Source organism: Armigeres subalbatus, chromosome 3, assembly GCF_024139115.2.
Source record: "Armigeres subalbatus isolate Guangzhou_Male chromosome 3, GZ_Asu_2, whole genome shotgun sequence".
NCBI lineage: Eukaryota > Metazoa > Arthropoda > Insecta > Diptera > Culicidae > Armigeres > Armigeres subalbatus.
Window position 1 is genome coordinate 72,438,807 of NC_085141.1, and position 22,010 is coordinate 72,460,816.

General features: G+C 37.5%; 1 protein-coding gene across 3 annotated transcripts; it reads left to right on the forward strand.

The window, feature by feature from the left end:
- Positions 1-17,219: 17,219 nt before the first annotated feature.
- On the forward strand, positions 17,220-19,707 carry LOC134227694 (uncharacterized). 3 transcript variants are annotated; one of them, XM_062709352.1, is made up of 3 exons: positions 17,220-17,259; positions 17,341-18,066; positions 19,306-19,707. In XM_062709352.1, the coding sequence occupies exons 2-3, from the start codon at positions 17,352-17,354 to the stop codon at positions 19,653-19,655; spliced, it is 1,065 nt and encodes a 354-aa protein (XP_062565336.1). In that variant the 5' UTR covers positions 17,220-17,259; positions 17,341-17,351; the 3' UTR covers positions 19,656-19,707. The 3 variants fall into 3 exon arrangements, with proteins under 3 accessions (XP_062565336.1, XP_062565334.1, XP_062565335.1); XM_062709350.1 differs by having other exon boundaries at positions 17,246-17,270; XM_062709351.1 differs by having other exon boundaries at positions 17,247-17,263.
- Positions 19,708-22,010: the final 2,303 nt, after the last annotated feature.

Genomic DNA, 22,010 nt, shown 5'->3' on the forward strand with positions numbered 1-22,010 from the left:
CTCGTCGAAATCTGCACGGTAAAATTAGGTACTTTTTTCTAACCGTGTACGGTGATTTTGAGGATTTTGACTTTTGCTATACCCCTGCAATATATTGCAATTTGCAACGAAAATTAGCATTGCAGACAACCTGCAAGCAACTTGCACAGGAACGAGCTGTCAAAACGCATGCTGATGTGTCTATTTTAAGCGTGTTATTCATCGGATTTACGTTAGTTTTGGTTCGATGTGTACATCGGGGCAGTGGTGCTAAAACGTTTTTTTTTTTTTTTTGGTACTGTTATCAAACAATTCCACTTATTTTTGCTTTATTAGTTTCATCATGCTTCTCCAAGAAAAATAAACTCTCTATCACAATATATTAAATGTAGAGTAAAGCCTCATTGTATTTTGCTTAAAATAGCATTGCATATTATTACACCTTTGATTATAATATAATCTTCTTGAATGATAAAATGTACAGCAACACTGTATGCAAGATCCTTTGCAAGTTTGTTGCATCTTCATGCAAAAACACTCAGAGATTGAGTGAAATTTTATTGCCGTCTCTTTTTTTTCCCACGGAAAAGTTACTCAATTTTCGTAAAAAGTGGAACTACTCAAAATTTGAGTAGTTCCACTTTTAACGAAAAATGAGTAAGAATTCCGTGAGAAAAAAACAATTTCACTCAGTCTCTGAGTGTTTTGAAACTGGCGTGTATCCCTGGTTTGATATCAATTCTCGCTTAACTTTTCAAAAGGACCTAAGTAACATTTTTTTCATGATTTAATTTGAATAGCGTAAACAACAGGAAAACATGAAAGCTTTTGATTGCAGTACTCAAATTAATTCATGAAAAAAATGTTACTTAGGACCTTTTGAAAAGTTAAGCGAGAATTAGGGTCTCACCCCAGAGGGGGGACATGTTGCAACGGATTTTTTTTCATACAAGGAGAACGGAAACAACTCAAAATTGAGTCTTTTTCACTCAACTTGACAGCAAAGTGCAACCACTCAAAATTGAGTTATTCACTAAGTACTGAATTTTGAGTTATTTTAATAAAACTTTGGTTGAGTGATTTTTACTTATAGTCAATGAGTCGACTCTGAGTGAAAATGACTGAAAATCGGGTTATCACGGTACCAAATTTTAGGCGGAATGAGGATTTGTTTCGTATACTAAAATCTATAAATATCATCATGTTTATAATTTTTTTATTCAGACTATATTAAAAATAGAAAAACATACATAGTAATAACATTTTGATTATGAATGACTTTAATGATCCTGCGGAATGTATGCCGTGTCCTCTGCTGTCATGATCAGAAATTTGATGGAAACAACGTTTGGAATCTGCAAAAAAAAAGAAAATTTGCTGAATTACTCATAAAAAGAGCCATGAAGGAAATTGGAGGTAAATTTGGCTACGCCACTGAATGCAGGAGACTTTGTGGTTTGAGGTTAGATCCCATCACCGCAAACATTAATTAGCAATAGTTTAACTGGGATATCAGGTATTTACATGAAAAAATTAGTTCTTATAACGTCGTACTTACCTTGCGGGATATGTGATAAAATCAGAGAGGTAGTTTCCGAGGTGATTTCTTGGTGATTGCCGGTAAAATCATTATTCCTTCCTAAAACTGTACACAGAATAAATAAGTTTTTGCCTTTCTCGTATACTAAGTATACGGTAAAGGCTATATGATCGCTCCAAAAACAAACTTTTTATAGAAGGCCCGGAGACCCATAGTGTTATAAACCAATCGACTCAGCTCGACGAATCGAGGTGATGTCTGTGTGTGTGTGTGTGTGTGTGTGTGTGTGTGTATGTGTGTGTGTGTGTGTGTGTGCGCAAAACTACTCAAAAAATGTCACTCATTTTTCGGGCACTTATCCTCAACCGATTTGCTCGCAACAAGTTGCATTCGACGCAGAATCCTGTCCCATTGTTTCCTATTTGAAATTGGCCAGATCGGACTATGGGATCAGAAGTTATGGCCAAAATACAAATTCATACGAAAAAATCGCGTAAAATATGTCACTCATTTTTCGGGCACTTATCCTCAACCGATTTGCTCGCAACAAGTTGCATTCGACGCAGAATCCTGTCCCATTGTTTCCTATTTGAAATTGGTCAGATCGGACTATGGGATCAGAAGTTATGGCCAAAATACAAATTCATACGAAAAAATCTCGTAAAAAATGTCACTCATTTTTCGGGCACTTATCCTCAACCGATTTGCTCGCAACAAATTGCATTCGACGCAGAATCCTGTCTCATTGTTTCCTATTTGAAATTGGTCAGATCGGACTATGGGATCAGAAGTTATGGCCAAAATACAAATTCATACGAAAAAATCGCGTAAAAAATGTCACTCATTTTTCGGGCACTTATCCTCAACCGATTTGCTCGCAGCAAATTGCATTCGACGCAGAATCCTGTCTCATTGTTTCCTATGTGAAATTGGTCAGATCGGATCATGGGATCAGAAGTTATGGCCAAAATACAAATTCATACGAAAACATCGCGTAAAAAAATGTCACTCATTTTCAGGGCACTTATCCTCAACCGATTTGCTCGCAACAAGTTGCATTCGACGCAGAATCCTGTCCCATTGTTTCCTATTTGAAATTGACCAGATCGAACTATGGGATCAGAAGTTATGGCCAAAATACAAATTCATACGAAAAAATCGCGTAAAAAATGTCACTCATTTTTCGGGCACTTAGCCTCAACCGATTTGCTCGCAACAAATTGCATTCGACGCAGAATCCTGTCCCATTATTTCCTATTTGAAATTGGCCAGATCGAACTATGGGATCGAAAGTTATGGCCAAAATACAAATTCATACGAAAAAATCGCGTAAAAAATGTCACTCATTTTCCGGGCACTTATCCTCAATCGATTTGCTCACAACAAGTTGCATTCGACGTAGAATCCTGTCTCGTTGTTTCCTATTGAAAATTGGCCATATCGGACTATGGGATCGAAAATTATACCATTTTTGCCTTTCTCGTATACTAAGTATACGGTAAAGGCTATATGATCGCTCCAAAAACAAACTTTTTATAGAAGGCCCGGAGACCCATAGTGTTATACCCAAGTAACACCAAGCATTACAAAATTGCACATATATCAATCACAAATCGGCATGCTAAATGCTAATTGCATTAGATCTGTTTTAACGATGTGTTGTTGCATTTATCTATCAACTGTCAGACAACGATACTCTAAATCAGCAGTACGAATGCAGCGATGCATTACTGGTGCTTTATTTCAACATGCCAAAGTAATGAACCATTAATTCGATCTTATAATTGCCCTTTTCCACTTTAAGTCAACTTTTAGTGCTGTGTTTTTTACATGCATATATAGCTTCATGGTTACTTGGGTATACCAATCGACTCAGTTCGACGAATTGAGGTGATGTCTGTGTGTGTGTGTGTGTGTGTGTGTGTGTGTATGTGTGTGTGTGTGTATGTGTGTGTGTGTGTGCGCAAAACTACTCAAAAAATGTCACTCATTTTTCGGGCACTTATCCTCAACCGATTTGCTCGCAACCAATTGCATTCGACGCAGAATCCTGTCCCATTGTTTCCTATTTGAAATTGGCCAGATCGGACTATGAGATCGAGAGTTATGGCCAAAATACAAAATCATACGAAAAAATCGCGTAAAAAATGTCACTCATTTTTCGGGCACTTATCCTCAACCGATTTGCTCGCAACAAGTTGCATTCGACGCAGAATCCTGTCCCATTGTTTCCTATTTGAAATTGGCTAGATCGGACTATGGGATCGAGAATTATGGCCAAAATACAAATTCATACAAAAAAATCGCGTAAAAAATGTCACTCATTTTTCGGGCACTTATCCTCAACCGTTTTTCTCGCAACAAGTTGCATTCGACGCAGAATCCTGTCCCATTGTTTCCTATTTGAAATTGGCCAAATCGAACTATGGGATCGAAAGTTATGGCCAAAGTACAAATTCATACGAAAAAATCGCGTAAAAAATGTCACTCATTTTTCGGGCACTTATCCTCAACCGATTTGCTCGCAACAAGTTGCATTCGACGCAAAATCCTGTCCCATTGTTTCCTATTTTAAATTGGCCAGATCGGACTATGGGATCGAGAGTTATGGCCAAAATACAAATTCATACGAAAAAATAGCGTAAAAAATGTCACTCATTTTTCAGGCACTTATCCTAAACCGATTTGCTCACAACAAGTTGCATTCGACGTAGAATCCTGTCCCGTTGTTTCCTATTGAAAATTGGCCATATCGGACTATGGGATCGAAAATTATACCATTTTTTATGGAAAAATCGCTAAAAAAATGTCACTTATTTTTCATGCACTCTTCCTCAACCGATTAGCTCGCATTAAATTTCATTCGACGCAGAATGTCTCATATTTTCTTATTGAAAATTGTCCAGATCAGACTATGGGCTTAGATGCTCTGGTCAAATTACTATTTATTGTGAAAAAGAGTTAAAAAAAAGTCTAGCTCACTTTTTTAGCACTTAGACTTCATCTACTCCCCAAGCAACACAAGTTCAACAAATCTGGTTGCAGTAACCATATAGTGACTGAATCCGGTCATATATAAGTTACTGTGATTGATGTACAATATGTGTGCTTCTCAGGTCGCTCGCAACAGATTGCATTCGACGCAGAATCTTGTCCCATTGTTTCCTATAGAAACTTGGACGGATCGTACATTTGGGTCAAAAGTTATGGCGAAAATACTAATTTTAAAACCACAAAATAAAATGTCATTTTTTGCTCTTATGCTAATCCGATTTGTTTGCAACAAATTGCGTTTGGCGAGAATTTTTTTATGCATATAAACAAATATGAAAAATAAGACCAATCCACATATTGGAGTTATTTTAGATTTTTCCAAACCTTTTGAACGAACGAGAAAGGCACCATCACCGCTAGGTGGATTAATCTGGGTTTTTTTATGAAAAAATCGCGTAAAAAATGTCACTCATTTTTCAGGCACTTTTCCTCAACCGATTTGCTCGCATTTGCATTCGACGCAGAATGTCTCATATTTTCTTATTGAAAATTAGCCAGATTGGACTATGGGCTTAGATGTTATGGTCAAATTACTATTTATTGTGAAAAAGAGTTCAAAAAAGTCTAGCTCACTTTCTTAGCACTTATACTTCATCTATTCCCCAAGCAACACAATTTCAACAAATCTGGTTGCAGTAACCATATTGTGACGGAATCCGGTCATATATAAGTTACTGTGATTGATGTGCAATATGTGTGCTTCTCAGGTCGCTCGCAACAGATTTTATTCGACGCAGAATCTTGTCCCATTGTTTCCTATAGAAACTTGGCCGGATCGTACAATTGGGTCAAAAGTTATGGCGAAAATACTAATTTTAAAACTACTAAATAAAATGCCATTTTTTGCTCTTATGCTCATCCGATTTGTTTGCAACAAATTGCGTTCGGCGAGAATTTTTTTAGGCCTATAAACAAATATGAAAAATAAGACCAATCCACATATTGGTGTTATTTGAGATTTTTCCAAACCTTTTGAACGAACGAGGAAGGCACCATCACCGCTAGGTGGATTAATCTGGGTTTTTATATATTGATAAGAAACTAATTGTAACTCACCCGTAGTAAAGTACCTTCCTCGGAACTTTGCATTTCGTTCCATTTTGCCTAAATTTTCACACAATAATCAATTTAAGTTGAAATTTAAGTTCGTAGCTTCATAAAACAACCCGAATAAAAAATACAGTAGAATAACAATACAATTTATTGTAACACTACTATTAATAACATTAAATTGGCAATTGATTGTATTGTAAATGAAACCATAGAAATACATTAGAATGCATTGTTATGAACCATTTACTCAAATGTAAATGAAGATTTCGCAATAGAATGTACGGGTTGTTAAGTATCGTAACTATACAAAATCTTAGATTTTTCCATACATTTTTTTCGTCACACAATAGAGTGTATGGTTAATATATTGTTGAAATATCCGAACAAAACTGTTCAAAATACAATGGATTATATTGTATTTGTATAGTAAAACAATACGATTTTTGATTTCTCAGTTGTGACAGCTTTACTGTTCAACAATGCAATTTAAAGGGAAAAATGCATATTTGCCGCTTTGAGGAAAATATTGTTATATAGTTTATATGCAATGTAAAGACACGTTTCAAAAGTTATCAATGTATGAATCTTATGTACGAAATTTTTTAAAAAACAATTGCAAGTCTTGTTACATTAGTGAAATATGTTGATGTATTGTATCCTCAGTCTGGATACAATCTGTGCAACCATCAAGAAACAATATATCCTATTGTATACCGTACATTGTATGGTAATTAAATTGTTTACACACTTGAACCAATACCCAAGTAACACCAAGCATTACAAAATTGCACATATATCAATCACAAATCGGCATGCTAAATGCTAATTGCATTAGATCTGTTTTAACGATGTGTTGTTGCATTTATCTATCAACTGTCAGACAACGATACTCTACACGAAAAAAAATCTTCATAACGAATATATTTGGCAAAACACATACATTTTTGCCATTGCATTTTCTTCATAAATTATATACCGTTTCACAATGAAGGTTATGTGGCATGTCATAAGATAATCATAACATTATATTAATACATATCATGTCATTCGCGAACACCTAATATTAAATGAAAAAATGACATCCGTACGATTGTGGAATAAACTTCATAAGTAAATAATAATAAAACAATTAGGTTTGTTTATACTTTTCATTATTATGATTCAATGGTTCATACACCTTATTTTCTTTACATTAAAAAAGAAGTCGTAAGACGAGGTGAGATTTGATATAATACAAGCTTTTTATTTTTATTTTGTTTGTGTCTTTGCTCTGTACCTTGCATGTTTGATTTTCAGACATTTAACTGCTGGCAAACTGCTCATATCACATTGTCCAGGTTAATTTTGTCGTGATCGTAGCCGGAGTTAACGTTGGAGCCTGAAATTATCCTTCTGCTGACGGTCAATACTCCGACGAAAAGGGAGGCGCGCCACCCGTCGAACCACCCGTCATCGTCAGAGCAGAATAGTTCACCAGGGATTATGCTGTTGCTATTGAACACAGTCACCATCGGATCTCTGCTTTGCTAATGTGATTGCACCAGGCTCAATCGGAGAGCTCTGACGCCACTGCTACTTGTCGTGTCATGCTGCTACCGTTCAATTCCGTTGACAATTTGATTTCGGCAGTTCGATTCCGCTCCGATTCAGTCTCATTCAGGCAACAGGATTGGTAGAGAAAAAAGTTCCGCTGGGGTTGATGTCCATAGAAGCAACATAATCACCGTGATGTGATCACGGGACATTAGAAAAAATGTGTACTGGAAAAAAGGAATTTGTATCATTGTAATTTTAATCCTAATAAATCTTATTGCCATACCTTTTTATGCTCATAAAGGGATATAATTAAGTAAATCGACCGGAAAACTAGAGTACATCCGTAAAGTTTCTCTGTAATAAAAAAGTATAAAAAACATCAGGATTAATAGCTAGTAGATATTGAATTATATTATACAAATCACAAGGTATAGTTACCAAAATTAGCGCGGCATCCAGCTCACATCTTGAAATCGCCATGTTCGTTTTCAATTCCATTACTAATTGAAAGTATAAGTTAAACTATATACTTTTTTGCCATAAAGCTAAACTTATACTTTTCATTGCGGAATGAAATACAATACATAAACACACTAAATAAATTGCATGCAAATATATTATGAAGGCTATTGCTCATCTAATGAAATTTATATTTGTACAGGTTATGAGAAATATGAATCAAATTGAATGAATATAATAATTACTTTTTTTTACGTGTAAATCAGCAGTACGAATGCAGCGATGCATTACTGGTGCTTTATTTCAACATGCCAAAGTAATGAACCATTAATTCGATCTTATAATTGCCCTTTTCCACTTTAAGTCAACTTTTAGTGCTGTGTTTTTTACATGCATATATAGCTTCATGGTTACTTGGGTAGTACATTTTTATCCGGGAAATTGAGCGTCGGTTAATATGGTTGTAAGCAAATTTTCAGCCAAAACCATGTTAAGTGCCAAAACTTAATTTTGGATACTTACATATAAATAAAATAACTCAGTGGAAAGTGTTGGGGGTAAACTTCGTAATTAAGTATAAATCACTCAACAACCAAAATAAAAATATACACTAATAAAAATCCACACATTTTTAATGGCAAAAATCTAAAGAAATTTCCAAATAAATTTTATGTGTGCGTTAATAACCACTATAGATAGTGGAATATATACACTCCAAATAATCTAAACGTTGTTTCCACCTGAATTTTCATTTACATTTTACGTGCACACGTAGCTTCAAATGCTTCAGAAAATTCAGGTGAAACTTACGTGTCCGGTGAATTCTATCCAAAACTCAGGTAGAACTTTCCTGATTTTCACGTAGAATGAAAGTTCTATCGGAAAATCAGGTAAAAGTTACGTGAATTTCAGGTGGAAAAAATCTACGTATTTTTTCAGGTGGAAAGAACGTGCAGATTTTTTTGGGTGTAGATGAGCGAAGATAAATCCTCTGTCTCCAAACGAACTGTCAAACGTGTCTCCAAACGGGCATGACGTCACGATTTCAATGGAATCGTTAAGGGCTGTGACGTCATATGCGCGTGTGCACGGGCAAAAAAATCGACTCAGCCATGCTTTCGCTCATCTATAGATTCTACTATAGATAGTGGAATATATAGATGAGCGAAGATAAATCCTCTGTCTCCAAACGAACTGTCAAACGTGTCTCCAAACGAGCATGACGTCACGATTTCAATGTAAATGTTAAGGGCTGTGACGTCATATGCGCGTGTGCACGGTCAAAAAAATCAACTCAGCCATGCTTTCGCTCATCTATAGATTCTACTATCTATAGATTCTACTATCTATAATAACCACCCGCTATAGGAGAATCCACAAAGGTTATTAGGTAATAATGGTTATGTGTGTTTCCACATATATGCTATGCGAATTCATATAGCCGTTATGTGGTAAATGCTATATATAGCTGCAGTGTATCCAAAATGTGTATCCAAAATGGGAGTGTTGGCAGATTTCTCAATTTTGAGTATTGTGGATTTAGTCGAAGGATGGATTCCAACGAAATTTTGCCTTGGGTTGTTTCAAATCACCGTTCAAATCTAGGGAGAATGTCCTTGCATTCGACTAATGCAGATGCTATTACAAATATTTTGATTATTGTTTGAAATGAAGCTATGTAATTGTAAATGCATAATACCTGGCACAATGCATGTGCAATATGTATTTAAATCTCAGTAGATCACATTTTCCGTCTATCGAAACTGTTTATAAATATTTCAAACTTTCTTGCAAATTTTTTCACTTGCAAAACCTTCGTACTCTACCCTTCGACACGTCGCGACGCCCAGCCGAGCTCAGAGTCGGCAGCAAAAGCACGTGGGACAGCTGTCAAAATTAATCAAAACAAACAGCGATGAAAGTGCGGGAACAGTGCAAGGATCTTCCATATGCTTTACGCCGATGCGAGCAGTGAATAGAAAGTGTCAATTCAAAGGGCATGCCGTGTAGCTCTCTCACTCTTTCATCGACCGACAATAGGCGAATTCGAGAAGGATCCAGTGGTAGAGTGCGCTGCGAGAGTTTGGGAGAAAAGTCGTCAGAAGCGATTATTTACATTCAAAATCAAATTTTCTCAATCAAATTTACTTCACTTTTTGGTATATAGTCTCATGTTTTCCACTGGTAATGGCTTTTTAAAGTCTTGTTGCAGCTGTTGATAACAAATCCCACCCAAATAAGCCGCGAATTAAAAATCCGGGAATTCATAACCAAGATTGTGCGGTGGAGGCACTGCAAGAGATGTGCTGTTTAATCGGAAAAATCATATGCAAGCACACACCGGATGGAAGCTCATCCCAAAGAAAACAAAATTTTCTTCCAATTTGCGACTATTTCAGCTTTCATAAATGATTGGATTAATCAGAAAACGCGAAAACCGTACTCCCTCCGTATGCTGCCAATGCACTTTTTTGGCCAACGACACTTTTTTCGTGGTTCTTGTGACGACCACCAGATGTCGAAATGATCGATGAGCTTTACTCAAATTCGCCTATTTCAACGTCGATTAGATGGACCGGCGATTTCAAACCGTCGGGTCCAGTCCTCAATTCAACGTACAATACCCAAGTAACCATGAAGCTATATATGCATGTAAAAAACACAGCACTAAAAGTTGACTTAAAGTGGAAAAGGGCAATTATAAGATCGAATTAATGGTTCATTACTTTGGCATGTTGAAATAAAGCACCAGTAATGCATCGCTGCATTCGTACTGCTGATTTAGAGTATCGTTGTCTGACAGTTGATAAATAAATGCAACAACACATCGTTAAAACAGATCTAATGCAATAAGCATTTAGCATGCCGATTTGTGATTGATATATGTGCAATATTGTAATGCTTGGTGTTACTTGGGTAGTTTCACACTTGATTTTGGATAGTTTCGAATTTCAGTGTATGGAGTTTGGCAAGTATGGTCCAATGCACCGAGTTCATCATTGACGTTTGAGACGGGCGCTGTTTACTAGGAATGAATACTTTTTCATTCATCGAGTTCATGCAAGTGTTCATTTTTAGTAAACAGCGCCCGTCTCAAACGTCATTGAGTTCATTCGGTGCATTGGACCATGACAGTACCCTCTTTTTTGGCGCATAAATTTATACTCCAATGTCAAAATGCTCATATACTACACGCTAACCTGAACCTACCCAGAATTATGTCAAAGTCACCCAGATTCAGTAAAACCGTGGTTATTGTCGATACAGATGAAATCAAGAACATGTATGAACTTGTCTCAACTACGTCGCTCGACTGAAACGTCGCTGGTCGCTGGTGACCCTTTCCAGTAAGTGCTCCAGCGACGCAGGCAAATTTAATGCGTCGCCGCAGCACCAAACTGGAAAGCGCTCGCTGGTTGAGCGACGCGACGGCTCAGCGACGTTCCAGCGATGACTCGCATAGACAATACTCTAATTTGGGTTCGGGTACTTGAACTCAAATCTGGGTAACAGTACAAGCGAAAAAATCTGGGTAACCGGTACTCAGCTTTTTTCGCTCCAAAAAATTATTGTTGTGTAAAAAATGTTAAATAAAACGATTTCCCCAACGCAACACATTTGTCGGCTGGGCCGACAATGCTCCGCCATGATAAATTCAACTATTCTTACCTGTTTCTTGCCGCATTCCGCTAAAAACCCCAACATTAATTCCAACATGCGACTTTGACGCTGGTCGACGCCATGTTGATATATCCGAAAATGTTTAAGTCCTCGTTTACCCAAATTTCGGGTTCGGCTGACTCATATCCATTTTGTTGACATACCCAGATTTTGACAACTGCTAACGTCGAAAAAATCCGGGTACAAATGACCCGGCCACTGGGTTGTTTCAGATTAGCGTGTATTATAAATTGTGGTGGTATTTGTAAAAATTTGTATTGTTTACCGTTTTTACCTGTTTTTACAAGAGAGAGTGGTGTCGAAAGCACATATTAAATTAAAGATCGCAACGAACAAAAATACACCAAATCCGTAAATATGTAGTGTTTTCACTTTATTCCTTACGCGAAATATGCAGATAAATAATTATGTTAGGATCTGTCTCAATTGGATAATTAAACTGAAATTAAACTTAAAAGTGACATTTCAATAATTATCAAATAACCCTGCTCGCAGAGCAAGATTACTTTTGACCTGAGAGAGAGAAGCCAGCTCACTGACAGATCGTTTATTTACTATGTCTTCTTCTTCTTTATTTGTTTCGAAAACGTGGAAACTCAACAAATCAAAGTAACATTTCATAACGTCGGAAGCAACATTTTTCACTCCAATAAAAACTTGTTCGAATTAGCTAATTTTAATGGTTATGAACTTCCCAACGTGGAACAAACCCGATTTCTCATAATACGGGATCATTCACTTGGATAATTACGGGTTCAATTCACTGTAGCAGATGTAAGAAAAGTTGCGAACATAAATTGCCAAATAAATAATTCTGGTTACGACCATTTGAAGTTGCATCGCAGTGTTTACGTTTGCGGTTCGCAGTGACTGGATCGCGGTGACATTAGGATGAACAGGGATGAACGTAAATAAAGCGAGCTGTCTTCTCTCTCTCAGCTTTTGACAGAATATCGAAACATTTTCCATCGATGTCATATTGGAATTGCTGGGTAGCACCAGCCATTCTTATAACGGGGTGCTTTTTAATTTTCGAACTGTCACTTTTAAGTTTAATTCTCCAAACACGGAGAAAAACCAGCTTAGTTTGAAACAACCAAAATGTTGGTTGATTTTCAAACTATAAAAACAATTTGTTTTTAAACAAAAGTTGTTTGTATTTATAAAAGCATGAAGGTTGAATCTAGCTGTTTTGTTAAGTTGTTTCAAACCAAAATTTCAGTTTGTTTCAACATGCATTATTGTAGTTCTAAATTAATATTTTTGTTGTTGTTACCAAAAGATCAGACTGTTTCTACCAGATATTAGGTTGCTCGTTTATGTTTGTGATAACAACCAGATCAGGATATTTTTTTTCATCTTGCTTTTCCGGCATTTGCAGATGCCGTTTGTCTGAAAACATCTCATTTTCTACAATTGTGCGTATCTTATGTTGCCAAAAAAGCTTATTTCTTTATCGTAATCAACGAGGCAATCATTAATTATGCTATTCACAGGTAAGCATATATATTATAAAATAGAAAATATGTTATCTCCAATGTGTTTTTATTAAAATTAGGAAAACGGCCATCGAAAAGAAGAATTGATCCATCGAAATCTATAGCTGAGAACATATGTGAAAAATGCAAATGAAGGCGGCTAGTATGATGACCCCAAAGGCCAGAAGCGGAAAAATACTACGAAATATATAATGTTACGAATATGTGGAATAATCCGACGGAATTTATAGATATTTGTCATACCAGATAACTGGTATGACAAATATGCATAGAGAATTTCTCTCGGATTATCTCGGTATCTCTTAGCTCTGTTGCTCAAAAGCAATGTCAAATATACATTATAAAATAATACGAATAAGTTTTTCATTCTTCCCGATTATTTTTAGATTAAATGATTTTTTGGTGACCATACATTGTAATAACAACCATTTATAGATTGAATCAACCAATAATTTCGTTTGTTACAATCTACATTTTGTTTATTTTTAACTACTTTTCTTAGTTTAAAACAACCATAATTCTAGGTTGTTTCATAAACGTCAAACAAACAAACCAACAATATGGTTGATTCAAACATATGTTTAGTTGAATTCGTCTAAGAATTGGCGAAATGTATAACGCAATAATTTAGTTTGTTTCAACTTAACGACTAGGTTATTTCAAACTAAAGCATAGCTTGTGCCAAATTCAACCTAAGATTTTGGTTAAATTAACCTCAGTTTTGGTTGTTTCTACCATTTATTTTTCTCCGTGAATGAGACAGACCTTAGTATTGTCGGCGTAGCACCAAGTTAGAATTCGGAAGTCGGGACTTCCGAACCGAACTTTCTTCCGAAGTTTTATTTGTCAAACTAATTGATGCGTTGTTTAGCGCATCTTTAGGCGAATCCAGCGCACTACATACTTCCGAAGTTGGTAAAGTTGTCTGTATCTGGAGAAAAATCCAACTTCGGTATAAAAAGCGGTATAAATTTATTCCGGATACACAATATAGAAGAAACTCTGTGCTGAGCCAGTTGTTTCTTGTAAATAAATATTGTCGGGCCGCCACCAAACCGGACCGCGCGATTGAGCACTCGCGCTGCGACGCGGGTCGCGACAATTTGAAATATTTCATTAGTAGTGCGCATCATGCACGCATGGATGTACTATCATGCGCACTAATCAGAAATGAGTTGCGACGTCTGATAACTGCAGATATTTCATTTTACTGAAAACAAATTTTCGATTTTCTACTATACACGGAATATTATCCTGAGAATATTATCCAAACTTTGTGCGTCGTCAGAACCAAGATGAATACACAGCTAGGTGTTGCAGTCTGCCCAATTTATGGACGAGAAGAGGGCGGGGGTGGAAAATTAATTTTCGGTGCAAAACATAAACAAACCGGCTGGCTCTCCCATACTAAAATCCAAGATGGCTGAATCGTGAATTTGGCAGATTGGAACACCTAGTGGTGTATAAGGCATTTTATGAGACAGATCGAAACAGCTGTTTTTCTAATGTTTATCTACTTTGACAATTAGTGGGAGCCCGTTTGTTTGGTAATTTCGCGCCGAACATTCCGATGGGTCCCATCATCAATTGTGTCTGTTTTACTTTTCGTCTACCAGGGTTTTAGAACATAGTTTTTCATATGATTCTTAAAATGTATCGTTAGATAATTCATACCATTGCATTCTAAGCATGAAATGCTGAAGAAAACACGAATGAAAAGTAAAACTTTACAAACATTATTTTGTGTTCGGACCTAACAGAATGTTCACGCAGAATCATACCAAAACAAAACATTAGAAGTAAATAAACGGGCCACCGCGAAACGTCTCATAAAATGCCTTATTCATCTTGGTCAGAACATGGTCCAATGCACCGAGTTCATCATTGACGTTTGAGACGGGCGCTGTTTACTAAGAATGAATACTTTTTCATTCATCGAGTTCATGCAAGTGTTCATTTTTAGTAAACAGCGCCCGTCTCAAACGTCATTGTGTTCATTCGGTGCATTAGGTTCTGCAGCATGACGTCACGAATGAATTCGGTCCTCGTCAAATGAACTTTTTTGACAGTTCAGTAGTACTATCCACTGACTCCGACAAGATTCGACTTCGTGATTGGTTGGCGGCCCCCGAGTCCAACGCGAAGTACTACTAATCTGTCATCAGTTTGAGGTTACGTACGGACGCTGCAGAACCTAATTGGACCATTCTCACTCACTGCAGTGTTTATTTTTCATAGACTACGGCTTGGTGTTAGTGCTGTCGGCATTCGCTCGATTCACGGACAGATAAATCAACCCAAACTTTGAGTTCAATATACGCACTAATGAGAATATCGCAGAAAAAATTTACCCAAAATTGGGTAGTTTTCCCTTTCTCTCCCATGATTGCTATCAAAACTACACTGAAAATAATGTTGTAGTAATACTAACTATGGAGCAGCGCTTAAAATCACTATTTCAGTTTGTAGTTGATATAAACGATGCATATTTAAAATAACAACAACACGCTTGTAAATTTTACCACACGCATGGTCCAAAGAACAACAATGTGTGGTGAAGAAAATTCACAAAGTAAACAACATTTTCGGGCCAACATCAAAAATACTGCGAGTGGCAAATTAATTTCGCTGAAGTTATTTTGGCATTAATCGGTTCAATTTAATACTGGTCATGATGGTAAGGCCGGTCCCAATGCTGAAGTTGCAGTTTCAGTTTGGTACTGCTTGATGTTATAAAATTTATAACTGTCAAAATAGAACTACAACTTGGTGCCCGCAACGCAGAGTTGTAAACGAAATGCAACTTGGTTTTATTTTTTCATTAAACAAAAATAAAACAAACTAACATTTTTCGCGGTAGTTTTTACCTCGCATACGAACAACAATGAGTTTGTCCATCATCTCAAACAAACAAACAAATCAGGTTTTATTTGCAACAAACCAGTCGAGCAGTTGCAAATCAGTTTCAAAAAGTGCTCGAAAAATAAAACTACAACTCTGCGTTGCGAACTGGTAGTTTCAGTTTCAGTTTGATTTCCAAACACGCCATACAAAACCCAACAGCATTGCGACCGGCCTAAGGCCGGTCCCAATGCTGAAGTTGCAGTTTCAGTTTGGTACTGCTTGATGTTATAAAATTTATAACTGTCAAAATAGAACTACAACTTGGTGCCCGCAACGCAGAGTTGTAAACGAAATGCAACTTGGTTTTATTTTTTCATAAAACAAAAATAAAACAAACTAACATTTTTCGCGGTAGTTTTTACCTCGCATACGAACAACAATGAGTTTGTCCATCATCTCAAACAAACAAACACAATTAAATAAATTTGAAACTCAGTTTCATTCAAGTTTCAAATCAGGTTTTATTTGCAACAAACCAGTCGAGCAGTTGCAAATCAGTTTCAAAAAGTGCTCGAAAAATAAAACTGCAACTCTGCGTTGCGAACTGCTAGTTTCAGTTCTAGTTTGATTTCCAAACACGCCATACAAAACCCAACAGCATTGCGACCGGCCTAAGTATTTAATATTTTATATTTAAACAATGAAAAAGAATTCGTGGGTGATATAGATACGCATTTTCGTCTTACAGACCATCGTTTTATACGTCGGCCACCATGCCAGCTGCAGATTATTTGCAATCTTGAAGTGGTTCGCATCGTTTTACCCTTTACCCGGTATTTTCGCCATAGGCTCTGCAGTGCAACCGGTATAACAGACCTCAAGAAAGCGACCATCAAAGTGATCTGGCGTTGGTGGCTCACTAGCAAACGTACATGCTGTTGCTGCAGAAAACGACGGAGAACCGGTGGAATGACGACCAGGGATTTTTTTATTTATCACCAATATATTTTCCAGTGCGCAAATGCTCTATGTAATTCGAATAAATACCAATAAATGCCGATAATATGAATAACCATATGTATATACATTGTTAATACTACTATGGATCGAAAACGGGCATGGTAAAATCAACTGCAGTGTTTACTGCTGCACATAGTAGTTTCAACTGAAATTATAGTACAACTCGACAAGAAGTGTCAAAAAGACTCCATAGTAAAATCAACCGCAGTCATGGTTGATTTAAGTATGAGATGTAGTCTGCACAAATCAAGTGGTAAAATGTTTTTAATTTTACCCTCGATTCGGTAGATATTACCATGCCGCTTCTTTCAGTGTAGAGCAAGATGCAAACACCTCACCGAGGTTGCTCAGCCCAATAACCCAAATTTGAGTAAATTCAATATTCTCTATTTTGGGTTGATTAAGGTCCGCTTTGGATGAATTAAACTCAGCTTTGGGTAAATTGTTTACATGGGATTAAAGGCAAACTACCTAGTGCCAGAAAAGTCATTTTACTCAAATTTGGGTTATTGGCCCAAACCACGGTTTTGAGTGCAAACAACCCACTTTTGGGTAGTTTTGGTTTTCAGTGTTGGTGGCAACAAAAATTTGCAGGCGGGTGCTAAGTTGTCTATAGAAAAAATGTACAACAAAAATAAAATTATCTGTAACATTATTTTATAAATTTGTCCACAGATGAAGTAAAAATGTTCGCTTCAAAACCAGTCTTTATGTTGTTTAAATACCTCAGAACCATTCAACGTACCACGCACCTGACCTACGTAAACCTCCAGCAGGCAAAGGAAGTGTTGAAAATCGTGGATCCATACTCAAAAATCAAAATTCGTTGTAACTGCGCCCTCAAGATAGTGCCCTATGACTTGCTTGATTGCCCCGATTCAAACCTCCTCAAGGCATCGCTCAGCAGCGCCCAGGATCACCAGCTGAACGTGGAGGTGAATGGCAACGAAGTGTCCATCACCGACAGCAGCCCTTCAGTCACTTCGGCAAGCTGTATCTTGGAAGTTCCTATAAAAGCGGATCTTGAAGTACTAAACAATGGCAGCACGGCAGTTTCCGATTTATACAGTGACGAAATCCGGGTGGAGTCTGGTGGCAATGTGGATGCCAAAAACTTGCGCAGCACATTGATCGATCTCAGGAGTTCAGATGGAAATATTTCCTGTGCGGGGATAACGTTGGCTCAAATCGTCAAAGTGGTAACTACCGGAAAGGGTAACGTGGTGCTGGATAAACTCCAAGGTGGTGAAGTGGAAGTCGAAACGAATGCGGGGGACATCACTGTCAACTCTAGTTATTCCAACAATTGCAGCTTCAGAACTGGCCAGGGCAATTTGCTTTTAAAAAGCATCCACAAAAACTGCCAGGTGGTGTCAAGTGGGTCAGGAAACTTGATAATGAGTAAGTACCTATAGGCATTAGGTATATGTTAGCATCCCGAGTAACCAAAAGTTCCTTTTAAAAGTAAATTTTACTTTTGAAGGAACTTTTTGTTACTTGGCACGGTAGACTTCCATTCATAATTTACGGTTCGAATATCAGATTTTATATTTGACCTAAAGTATAGAATATAGATATTTCTGTAATTATTTTATAAAACGATAGCGCCGCAATTCTTTCACGTTTTTGTCACCGTTGGAAGAATAACTTACAAGCCGCGATTCGCACAAGAGTCTCATGTCGATTTTGAACGATTATGATTTTCTTTCGAAAACAAGGCTAAAGCCTATTCATATATTTGGAGGGTATCTTGATGCCAAAATTCAGTCATCTTACTTTCATTTCATGATGGCCCTCATAGGTTCCACTACACGGTGAAAAGAAGCGCATGTGAAGTGGAATGAGCAATGTCTTATTACGTATTGCACATGTGACAAAAACTGCCCTAGTATGGGCCGATGCCCACGTAGCGATTTTTCAACGCTGCGTGCACGTGGCGTTGAAAAAACGCAGGTGTGCATCGGCGACGCTGCGTTACCGGTTTTTCCCGATGCACACATGCGTCCTTTTAACGCCGTGTGCACGCAGCGTTGAAAAGACGCTACATGGGCATCGGGCCTATGGCTTCCAGTCCACCTCTATATTCGCTTCAGAGAGTTCATTTTATTCGCTTCACTTTATGTGGAAACGGTAATACCTAGCCCTAGGACAACAAATGTGAAGTGATCGTTAGGCGGAGTTAAGGTAAAAAAGAATGTGGAATCCGTAATAATCAGGATAGGCTAAATTGGGCCTTATTCTGGATTCCTCATTCACCTCTATCACACATCCCCACTTCATCGAACGCAATTGGTGATGAAGCTGTGTGTGGATGCCAGACATATTTAAGTACTATATCCTACTCGGTTGGCATTGCACAAAACAATGCGTGTGAAAGATTTTTTTTTTTTTTTTTTTTTTTCAAATAGATTGCGAGAGTTCGGCTATGTGCCTGGTGTTGGAAATTTGATAGAAAAAATGTTTTTGAACTAAATCTTTCACATGTTGTGCAATTGCACAAATCGAGTTTTAGACAAAAGAGTTTGAAAGTTTGAAAAATTAAACAGCAAGTTTTAGATAACTGATATGCGACTCTTATATTGCGACTGCTTATTGCTTGTATAAAATATTGCTTTCATTCATTATCGTTAATTATTACAGATGGTTTTTATGGAACACTAAATGCAAACGTTGCAAGTCGAGAGGTAACGCTGCAGCTATCGGAAACCATTGGTGAATGTTTTGTAACAGCCCGGTCAGCGACGAACGTGGATCTGGCTATCAGCGATACGGTGCTAGAGAGTACTGATGTGCACATAAAATGTGAACAACTTGAGGTTGATCCTGAATTTCCGAAAGACCTATCCGCTCATCTGAACGAAACGGGTCAGGTAAGTTTTGGTATGAAAGGTTCAGACAATAAACTGACTGTAGAAACTACAGGAAAAGTAACGATGAAGAAAATGTCCTGGGCAGATTCATTGGGATTTGCATTTAAATTAGACGAATGAGATACATATTTATTGTTAATTGTTTAGCTAATTAAAGATATTAAAAATTGAAGTATGTGTGTATTATCATCATGATCCGAATTTCCATTCATACGAAAACGTTAATTGTGGTTGAACACGATAATACTATTAATTGCACATTATTCGGCATCTCGGCCGTACGAAAATCATTTTTTGTCAATATCTTGGCTGTGCATCCACGTGTCTTGGAGGGATTCTTTTTCGCAAATTTCATATCAATTTGTCCATTTCGAAACATGTGCTGTGCATATGCACAGCCAAGATATTTAGCACACAAATAACGATAATACTTTTATGCCCAGGGACCTTGACCGGACCGAGAATCAAACTCAGCCACCTTCAGCATGGTCTTGCATTGTAGCCGCGCATTTTACCGTATGGCTAAGGAAGACCCCATGTTAGTCAGCTGGGTCAGGCAAAAAAGATAACGAACTTCATAAAAGAGATCAACCCAATATTCAACTACATAGTTGAATATGTGCAAAATTTTGATTTGTATGATAGTTCAAATACACCCAGGTTTTTTTACGCGGTTGGAATACATTAATTTCTTGGTTAAACAAAACTTTCACAGCTTTTCAAATATCGGAGACGAGCCAGCCTCGGGCTGAAAGTCTCCTTAATAAAGACACAAAAAAATCAGGAGGGTTATGTACAAGACACAACCGCCCAACGTAAACTACGTAAGGCAGTTTTGTTCATTGAGGATTGTTGGACGCATAAATGTCACATGTTACATTTTAACATTTTTGAGGTTTTGATGTCTAACGTCATAATATGATACGTATTTTCGAAATATTTTGTCAAAACAGAGGTTTTATTCTAGAAAACTCGAAAAAAATCTGAAGTCAATTTGTCACATTCGAACAAATGGACGCATATTTGTCACACCGGGATAAATGGACGCATATTTGTCACACTAAAAAAAAGAGATATAACAATCACACAAAAAGACACATAGCACTGCTTGATGTGTCCTGGGGACCATGCTTTCAGGGTCATCTACAATCCACGTGGATAGTTTAGAAGGGTGGCTGGTAAGCATGCAAGGTCATTTCCTCCTCTCAGAATTTATATGGACGGTTGTCCATGAAAGAAGAGGAGAGGTATTATATTATCTAGAACCTCTCCAAGTATAACGTGAACGGCCTCTTGGGAAAAGATGATATGAAACTGTGACATAATCAAAATCTTCAAGGCCTGTAAAAAAGTGATAAAAAGGAACCCTATTTATGTTGTGACATGTTGAGGCGATAAAATTTATTCAAAGCATGAAACGAGTACAAAGATTAATCAGAAGCTTCTTGCTTCATCACAAGATCAATGAAAAACGATTTTTCCTCTTCGGTAACAACAGGTTGAACCACTTTCATTAGAGAAGTATTCTTTTCTTCTTCAATTCCTTGAGGAGCATTTTGCCAACGTTCATTTGTATCAAAAGAGGATGAATTCTTTACAACTAACTTAAATTGCTTCTTGGAAAACAACTTGCAGTATTTAAGGTCTTTACTGTTGATATTGTTTGCGTATCCAAGTTCATAACGGCCTTTTTGCATGGAATCCACACACGGGCGTGGCTTGCAGTGGTTTATCGTATACTCCAAAACGGTGAGCATTGAAGAAGTCAGTTGCTTACATATCAAGTACGCACATTGTTCTTTGCATTGCCAACCACGCACTTGAACTGACGACATGTTCATGGCGCATTTTGGAGTCAAACGCCGCATGGAGAAAGAGTCATCGGCCATTAACGTATCCGATTGAAAGTTCTCCCAGCTGGCAAGGTGGATAGATCAGGTGCAGGACGATTTGCGGACCCTCTGCAGACTGCGTCGTTGGCGAAGTGCAGCCATGGACCGAGCTAAATGGAGAAGACTTTTATGTGCAGCACAGGCCACTCCGGCCTTAGTCTGATAATAAATAAATAAAATTGAAAGTTCTGTTCTGTTAACAGTATGCGCTCGACCTGAATTTCATTACTGTTTATCAGTAAATTCCAGTTCTTATTTTGCGAACAACAATTATCCAATCAAAAGATAATTGTCTTCAGGTCAGCGTACTTCATAATAACTTTGAAAAAAAAACGGCTAAGGATTTCGTTGGCTGTACGACCCTTAACTGACTCGGACCAAATGCACGCAGACAATGGGAATGCTCGTATGTAAGGACAAACAGGCGCAAAGCTCTCATTAAAGACCAGCAGCCTTTACGTTATTGCTCTTGAACCAATTCAACCGTGGAAGCCATATGACCTAGAATATAATCAGAGCCGTAGCGTGGACTTCTGGCGCCCTTGGCGAAACCTTTACTGGGCGCCCCTTTCTTGCAGATGTT

Excerpts from the sequence above, each read along its gene's own strand:
- LOC134227694 (XM_062709352.1), top strand. The coding sequence starts at position 17,352 with ATGTTCGCTTCAAAACCAGTCTTTATGTTGTTTAAATACCTCAGAACC. Across the intron at positions 18,067-19,305 it reads GTCAGGAAACTTGATAATGA|ATGGTTTTTATGGAACACTA; the intron begins GTAAGTACCTAT and ends TAATTATTACAG.